Genomic DNA, 8,440 nt, shown 5'->3' on the forward strand with positions numbered 1-8,440 from the left:
GGGGGGGAGGGAGGAGGGTGTTTTCTGTGAACTCAGAGTTGCAAAGGTCCCTTTTGAACAGGAATGCTTTGCTTGGAAATGTTTTGTGGCGTGGAGTGTCTCACACTTGTCTCTCCAAGCTGTAACAATGCTGCTTTGTTTTGTGGGTGTGTGTGAAGTCCGGTTCCTTTTTATTTGGGTAATGTTTACCCACCCGGAGCGGGAGGTAACTGCCTGTTAGGGTACAGGTGCATTCTGGAGTGATCCAAAGTGATTTTGAGCTCATCAATCCCCGTGACATACAAGCTTTTATGTTGTCTGCAGCTGAAAGGATTTGTTAATCAACTGTTCTGGTCAATAGGGAAGAATTAAGCTGTGTATTGGATCATTTGTAATTTGGCTATTGATGCATATTGGAAACAAATGCTTCTAAATGAACTCCTGGTTTCATAAGCTAATTACGCTCAAAGCAACCGAGGTTTTTGGTTGCCTTCGTTACTGGTGCTTCTGTAGCGAAGGTCTGGAAGGGCTCCGGTGGGCAGACCCCGAACTCCGTGCTGCGGGCAGACCTCCAAAAGGCACCGGTGCGGAAAGGCTCGCCGTCAAAGTAGGTGGGTTTTTTATCCAAACATTGAGGTTAACTGTGAACATTTTCTAGTGAATCTTCTCTCTATTTCACTGTACGCTGTTTTTCTGGAGTCTTGTCTGAGGGCTGAGCTGCTCGTAACTCTAATTTTCAGAGAAACAAGGTTTTTCTGGTTTGTTTTCTATCTGTAGAGAGGAAGAGCTAATACAAGAATTGAGGGATGCAGTAGGCAGGACAAGGTATGTCAGTTTTACATCGAGCAGAGTTTATTTCCCCTTGAAGCACGATCCTTTGCTGTTCAGAGGACCTCTGGTTCGCATCTTGGCATGGCAGGATCCAAGTCTGAGTTAGTCCAGGACTGCCGTCTTGTGAGAACCACAGGCTCTGCAGCTTGGCTCCGAATCGAGGGACATTGAACACAAAACTGCCATTTGTCTTAAATACCGGACTGCAAGGTACATTGGGATCCACTTCCATTTCTTGCATAGCGTTGAGCATGTCATTTAATCTTTTGTGCCCCCCATGTAATACTCCGTGAGAATAGTCTCTACCTTAACCCTATAGAGACACAGTTACTGATTTGGAGGGGTTAAGATTTCCTCATACGTTGGCTTTTTTTTCAGTTTCTAACAAGTTTGTGGTAGATACAGTCCTGGTTGATTCTGTGTTACAGCTATGTGTGATGGTCTTGGTGGTAGCCTTAGTCTGCGGTGCTCAGGCTGTGCTGGATGCCTCCGTAAGGGATAAATGTGTCTGCTATGGCTGTCACGGTTTAATTACTGTTTATTTCACAGATAGAGCAAAGAGTGAGTTGGTGGCTTCAGTGATAAAGATTCAGAATGAAACAAAGGAAGGAGAGGCAGGGGTGGAAGGAGGGGAAGAGAAGGGGCTCTCGGGGGCAGACCCGCAGGACCGTGTGCCCTCCCAGCCCATTTGGCAGGTTGCTGCTCGTGCTGTGACTGTGCAGAGATGATCTCTGTGCACATTTCTGATTGACTCCAGAGAGAAACTGCTGTTTGTTGTCCCTAATTTCATACACCGGTCCGTGGACCTTAAATGAGGCTGCCAAGATATAGGTGGAAGAAGATCAGTAATAACTGCTCTGAGTCAAAGCGGTTTTAATCAGTCTTAAGTCAAGAGAGATGGGGTAGGTTTTTTCCTCTTGTAGAGAAGCTGAATTTTCATGACCCCTGTTTTTCCCTGCCAGGCTGTCTGTAGGAGTATGCTCTGGGCAGCCAGCCCAGAACTTGGTGACAGATACTTACCAAGCACAGCATTTTTCAGTGTGTTGCCTCAAAATGCAGGGGCAGCTTAACGGCACAGAGACTTGACATCGGAAGATACCGCACCTTAATAAATAATGTGACAGAAGTGCAGCAATACAGAGACCTTGTATGTTGGAGGAGCAAAAGATGAAGAGGAATGAGATGGCGATCATAGACCGTTCCTCTGCTTGGAGACTGGGAGTCGTCCTCCGCAGCCGGTGAGCATCGCTGACCGGGGGAGTTGGAGGGATGCCGGCTGCTTCTCTGCTGTCGCTCTGGGTGGTCAACAGGGACATGGCCACCCCGCAAGCCGGGCTGTTAACTCAGTATCTTCATGACAGGGGAACATCTGCTTGGGTTCGTACCATGGATCCAGGGAATACCCGGGAGCTGTGCATGGTTACGCTAAATTTACCGCCATCGTGACGTGGTCGAAGTTCCCAGGGAATCTGTTTATACGCAAAGAACCGTGTCTGGGCTTGGGTGTGTGGGAGCGGCAAATGGGTATGGGTGATGCTGACTTCTTGGAATGCAGTCACCGTGAGACCTTAACTACAAGTTAGCGTTTATGCCACAATCTGGAGACTTAAATGCATTTTTAAAATAAGAGTTGGGGTTTTTTTAAGCATGACACATGTTACACAAGGGAATGTAACATTCAGTTTATTTAAATAACAGAGAGCTCACATTTTCTCACAACGTTTCTCCAGAAATGAGGTGGAAACCTGTGTAAGTGTAAGCACTATCATGAAGGCAAAATACAGATTTTTAAAGGCAAATGATGATTCCCGAGTCCCAAGTATTAACTAAGAAAAATTGAAGTCAGAAAACTTTCAGGTCCTGCTCTCATCAAATCTCGTTTCGAATTTTAGTAGTCGGCTCTAGGAGGACAAATGGTGCGGACAAATTCTTCGTATTTTATTGTTCCATTTGGTCCAACTTTGGCTTCTTTTAGCAGGTCATCAACTGAAAGAAAGGTTAAAAGAAAAATGTAAGTTTAAGTGAAATATATTAGGGATGTTGTGATCTTCAAAAGAAAAGCAATGCAGGATTTGGGCTTTCAGATCATTTTTGTTGGAAGTAACAACTTCTGAGATCAGTTGGAGGTGCCATCCAGATTCTAGTTTTAAACTAGCATCAGTTAGCACTTTGATTTTTGATTTCCGTGTCTAACTTATATGAGCAACGATGTCTATCTTTCAGTTCCATATGGAAAACATTCACAAATTTAATCTAAATCGGCTTTTAATTGCTCTTGGTAGGAGTGGCGTATTTGGCTTGAATAACAAACCTCTCCTTATTCAGTTTTGACAAAACGAAGTGCTCACGCAGATTGTGCCCAACTTTAAGTAGCTTTGTGTGATGCTTGTTAATATTGGCGGGCCTTTAGTGTTTGAAAGCAAAGAATGCCTTCTCAGCTGGGGCTCTAAGGCTCTCGCTGAAAATACTTGTAAAGAAGTGGTAACCGTGCGGTTGGCACCTGGCGGTAGGGATGCTTTTCATTCCAGCCTTGTGATGCCTTGGCAGTGACGGCAGTTCGCTAACTTAGAATGCTCTCTTCTGTACAGGCTAAACCATTAAAAGGTATTTTTCCTGTCAAATAATACCAATAAAATAGAAGCACGGAAGAAATGACACATAGAAAAGTAACGTTAAATATTGCTGAATCAAGCTGCTACTGGGAATTGGATGCCGTCTTCCTTCGGATGGCAGGAGAGGAGGCGAATTCCATCCTCGTTTACTTTACTCATAACTTACAGTGGATGGGCACTGAAACAAACATCAGAGAATCCCAGCAGCTTTTATTTGATGATGCTTTGGGCAGCAGTTTCCTTCGATAAGGTATCTAATACAGTCTGGAGAAGGTTTGTGCTTGCTAATAATGTTGAGGGGCATGTGTGCAGTTTCACAAGCGCGTCCTCGTTTTGCTTTGGGCCAGCGACGTGTGAACAGGATCACGGGTGGATGGCGGGCAGGGGGTCTGTCGGAGGGGAAGCGGTTGGGTTGTGGACTTGTGTTTATCATTTGATAGTTCATTAGCGGGAGACCTTGTATGTGTTGGAGTCTATTGATAGACCATTGAAACAGAGGGATCGTACGTGGTGATGTGCTAATTACGAGTAATCTGATGGGGTGTGGGCTGGAGCGCTCTCCCCTTCTGAAATAGGTGCAGGTGGGTCGGTGGGGGCCGTTGTGCGGTTTTGGGTGGGCTGAGCTCACCGGGGTGGGTGCTGAGGCTGGACAGGCTGTGGTTCTTTAAGTAGGACCTGGAGTACTGAGGCTGGAGCAGAGAATAATGGCTTTGCAGTTGCCAGTTATGAAATCCAGGGGGAAGGTGGGGGGGACGGGACAGGTTTAGAGGGGAAAAAAAGCTGTTTTACTGTAAATAGTTGTGGGAGGTCTCTGTGAGCAGTGGAACCGGTTTCCCCTCTCTCTGCTGTTCATGCGGGTGCTGGATGAGCCCCTGTTTTCCCCTCTGCTTGCAGACAGGTGTCGGGGTATATTGGGGTATATTGGGGTAAGCACAGCCCCCGTGGAAGCTGCTGCCGGGGGAATTGGTTGCAACTTGGGGTAAATGAGGGGCTATTGCGAGAGCTGCTCTTACTGTCGGGTCAGTAACAACTTTCTTTCCAAGAGATCTAGTCGTCCTTTCAGAAAGAATACCCTGATGGTAATCAAATGTTTCTAAGGACGTAAATTCAAAATATAATTAATTCTTTCTGGAACATTTAAAAAATAACACAGAAGAAAAATGTGTCCGTTCTCACTTGGTGAAAGTATGTTACATTAAAATGAAGTGAAGGCTTTTCCGGAGCCCCTGTAAATGAAGGTACGTGCCAGTAGTTCCTGAACAATCGCAGATGCTGCTGAAATTGAGTCTGTTCTGGTATCAAATATTTATAGCAGCTTAGCAAGCTGGAGTTCAGTGTGTCAAGGCAAAGGGGGAATTTCTTGTTGAGAAAAAGCATCGCTTCCTACGTTAGGGTCTACAGTGCCTCGGTACAAGTTGTGAGTAGATGCGCAGCCAAAGTGATGGGACATCCCCCTGCACCTCCCGAATCTTCTTTGTGTAACAGCGGTTCTTGCTAGGATGCCTTTAATTAGGGTTAGTGTCTCCATGTCTTCGCTCTCTGTCAGCTCTCGTAATAGCTCTGGGAGTGTTTTCAGATGTAAATAGCTGCTCAAACTATTATTCCAGTTAAACAATTGGAGAAAACACTCTGAAGAAATGCCTGGTGTTTCACTCCTGAAGCTGGTGATGGACCGGACTGACCAGCCTTGCTCCGATTAAATCGAAATTCTACTTTAACGTTAGAAAGGACAGTTCTTGTACCCTCAGGGAGCCTGATGGGGTCTGCACAGACCCCGTAACTCTGGTCAAACTCATTCCTTGGCTGTATCAAACCGGTGATGGGTGTTCCTAATGCTCTCTTGGGCAGAGAGTGAGCCATGGGAAATCTCCAGGACCCGCTCCTGCAGCGGGGTCGGAGGGGCGAGAGCTCTGCCAGAGCTGCAGAAGCAGCCAAAGGTGATGTGGTTTGGGGCAAGGAGGGGCCAGGACACCCCGTCCCCAGGGCAGGGGGGTGTGCGGAGCTCTGCCCTGCCTTCCCAGGGGCCTGCCCCCTCTCCCCCAGCCTCTGAAAGCTGGAAAAGTGGGGCACCCATCTCCAGAGTTCATATATGTACATGAAATGCCTAGGGCAAAATCGGCTGTCTGAAAGGTCTTCATCATTTTCAGCTTCCTGGAAATTCCCTCCTGTTGTGCCCCTTGGAGGCAAACTTCTGACAAACAGGACAGGTTTTTTTCTTTTTTGTTAAGAATTGTAATTACAAAGTCCCCCTCTCTCATCCAAATTGTTCTGGCCACAGAGCTCATGGCAGCAGCGCCCTTGGGAAACTGCAAGTGCCCTGCCTGCTCCTTCCAGCATCCCTGCGGCGGCGGGGACGGATGGACGGATGCTCTGCTAGGGCCCTTCGTGGGACAGATGCTGGCTTTGTAAATACCGCGAAGCATCTCGGGGTAAAAAAAAAAAAAAAATCAACATTCAGGAAACAACTCGAGAAAGGGAAAAAGTCTCTCGGTTAATGGGCAGCTGGCTTACACCTTCTGCAAGGCACAGAATCTCGGCTTAGCGATGGTGGTGGGGGTGAAGGCTGACGACAGCGAGGAGGCTTCGCCATCATGTGAGTCTAATTAGCTGCAGGGAGCTGCCGTCGCTAACGGGCTCTGGTTTGCAGGGGCAAAGTGTTTTAAACGAAGGTACAAGCTCATCATATGGCCGTGGCAGGAAAGGGACCGGTGCCGGTGGGGTGGACCTGGGGAGACGTTGGCGAGGCGCGATGCCCCGGTGCCCTGCACGTCATGGGTGCGATGGGGGGGATGTCCCTTCTCCCCCCACCAAGGGGGCACCAGCCCCATCTCCTGCTGGCACAGGTCCTTCCTGGCTTCCCAGCTGGAAGCACTACCGGATCCCAGATTTGATTCCAGTGGAAAAAGAGGAAAGAAATAAGAAGATGGGGGAACATTTGATACATCTTTGAGTTGCAAAATACCTTCTTCCTCAGAAAGCTTTTCTCCTAGTCTTGTGAGTTTGGCTCTCAGCTCCGAAACGGTGACAACGCCTCTCTTCTGCCTGTCTATCATGGACAAGGCCGTGAGGATTTCCCTCTCGGGTTCCTCTTGCTTCATTTGCCTGTACATTATATTCAGGAAAGTGGAGAAATCCAACTCTGCGTTTCTGTCTGGAAAAATAAGAGCAGATTCTGTAGGAATGGGCTCAGTTTTGTAGTCTGGGTCCAGACCTAAGCATCCCCCTCCTCTTCCCCCCAGTTCCCCTTCCTGGGGCACCTTTTCCCTTTTGCCTGACTCTGGTCTGGACCAGGGTGAACCACTGCTGGGGCCAACTCTGTGTTTCTGTCTGGAGAAATAAGAGCAGATTCTGTAGGAATGGCTCAGTTTTGTAGTCTGGGTCCAGACCTAAGCATCCCCCTCCTCTTCCCCCCAGTTCCCCTTCCTGGGGCACCTTTTCCCTTTTGCCTGACTCTGGTCTGGACCAGGGTGAACCACTGCTGGGGCCATCTCCGGGCCCAAAAAACCATTTACAGCTTCGCTAGGCTTGTGCTCTCAAACCTTCGATCAGAATTTTTAATCCAACCTGTGCTCTCAAACCTTTGATCCAGAATTTTTAATCCAGCCCGCTTTATCTCATGATTCTTCTTTGGTCTTTGTGCTGTGCTTTGAATTTATTTATGCATACCTGCAGATGAATGTCTTTCTGTGCTCTTCTCCCTCTGCCAGTTAGACTGGACAGTTTCCCAGCCTCAAAATCCATAATCAATAATGTATACCTCCCACTACTCTTAAAGCTTTTCTTTTCTATTTTAGTCTGTGTGCTGGATTGACTCTCTTCACCATCCAACCCATCAGACTGGGTTTTGGTGACGGCTCTTGGTTTATGTTGCATTGCCTGGGCTGTTTCACCTGAGAGTGAATGATTATCTCCTGGGCTCCAGGCAGCCTCCTCGTCTTTGCGTGGAGTCTCCCGACCACAGACAAGTTGAATTTCTCCAACCGTAACCCAGTGTGTTTTTATTCCTGCGCTGCGGCTGCTCTTTGCTTACCGATCTTGTGCAAGTGCAGGTGTCTCTGCACCTCTCCTGGCGTCGGGCTGGCTCCCAAGCACCGCATCACTGCCAGCAGGTCGGAGGCTTTTATCTTGCCTTTTTGTTTCTTGTCGTACAGGGAAAAACATTCCTTGAACTCTAATTAAAAACCAAAACTCTGTTATGCCATGTAAGATTACATTGATCTACCAGTGACGTTTCTTCTCCCGTTGCCTGGTCGGGCGGTGTTGGTAGGGTTCCAGCCGGGATATTGTGTCCGCGTCGGGTGTCTCCTTTCAAGGAAGATGATGGACAGTGGGGAAGGACCCTGGGTAAAGTGCCAGGGGCAATTAAAATCCAGGCTGAGCTAATTGGGGTCCTTCAACCTAATGAAGCAAGTCTGAAAGTGGAGTCAGGCTTCCAAATATGTAGACTACTGTTAAAAAATACTTTGCCTTCGTGGAGGGGTAGGAGAGGATGGGAGGATGGTGATGGAGGATGCTGGTTTGGCCCCTGCCATGGTCTGTGCAGGGTCGGGCACTTGCCTCGGCCTGCCACCGGCTGGGTTTTAATAAAAGATGAAATAACCGATAATGTCGCATTGGGCAGTCTGAGTGCTGACCCCCCCCCGCCCCCCCCGCGGCCCCTGCGGCTTCTCCCCCCCCTGTCGCTTCTCCCCGCCGTCCTCGCCTGCCTGCTCGCCCTCTCCCCTTCCCCCTCGAACGCCGGCTTCCCAGTTCACAAATAAATAAAGAAGGGTTGCAGCTGACCTAGATAAGGCTGCTCGCTCTCATCCTCCCTTCCCACTCTGCTCCTCCTCACCCTCGGCGCTGGCGGGGAAGTTGTGCTGCGCAGGGATGGTCCTGTCTGCAGAGCAGCCAGGGAAATAAAAATCAACCTGTTTTGGTGCCATCCCCCTCCGTCCCCCTCCTCATCCTCTCTGTTCCTAGAGCTTATTGCAGGTGTGAGTGCAGGGTGCCAGGGCCCCGTGGGTGCCTGGTGGGTG

The 8,440-nt window shown here is 48.6% G+C and overlaps 1 protein-coding gene across 1 annotated transcript; it reads right to left on the minus strand.

Annotated features, from left to right (window-relative positions):
- Window positions 1-2,698: 2,698 nt before the first annotated feature.
- On the minus strand, window positions 2,699-7,593 carry CALML4 (calmodulin-like 4; the record flags this gene model as incomplete). Its single annotated transcript, XM_009695529.1, has 3 exons — window positions 2,699-2,796; window positions 6,385-6,573; window positions 7,453-7,593. Coding segments are annotated over 3 exons (428 nt in total), but the record flags the coding sequence as incomplete, so codon positions are not given.
- Between the last annotated feature and the right edge of the window lie 847 nt (window positions 7,594-8,440).

This window comes from Cariama cristata, unplaced genomic scaffold (genome assembly GCF_000690535.1).
Source record: "Cariama cristata isolate BGI_N322 unplaced genomic scaffold, ASM69053v1 scaffold5902, whole genome shotgun sequence".
Classification (NCBI taxonomy): Eukaryota; Metazoa; Chordata; class Aves; order Cariamiformes; family Cariamidae; genus Cariama; species Cariama cristata.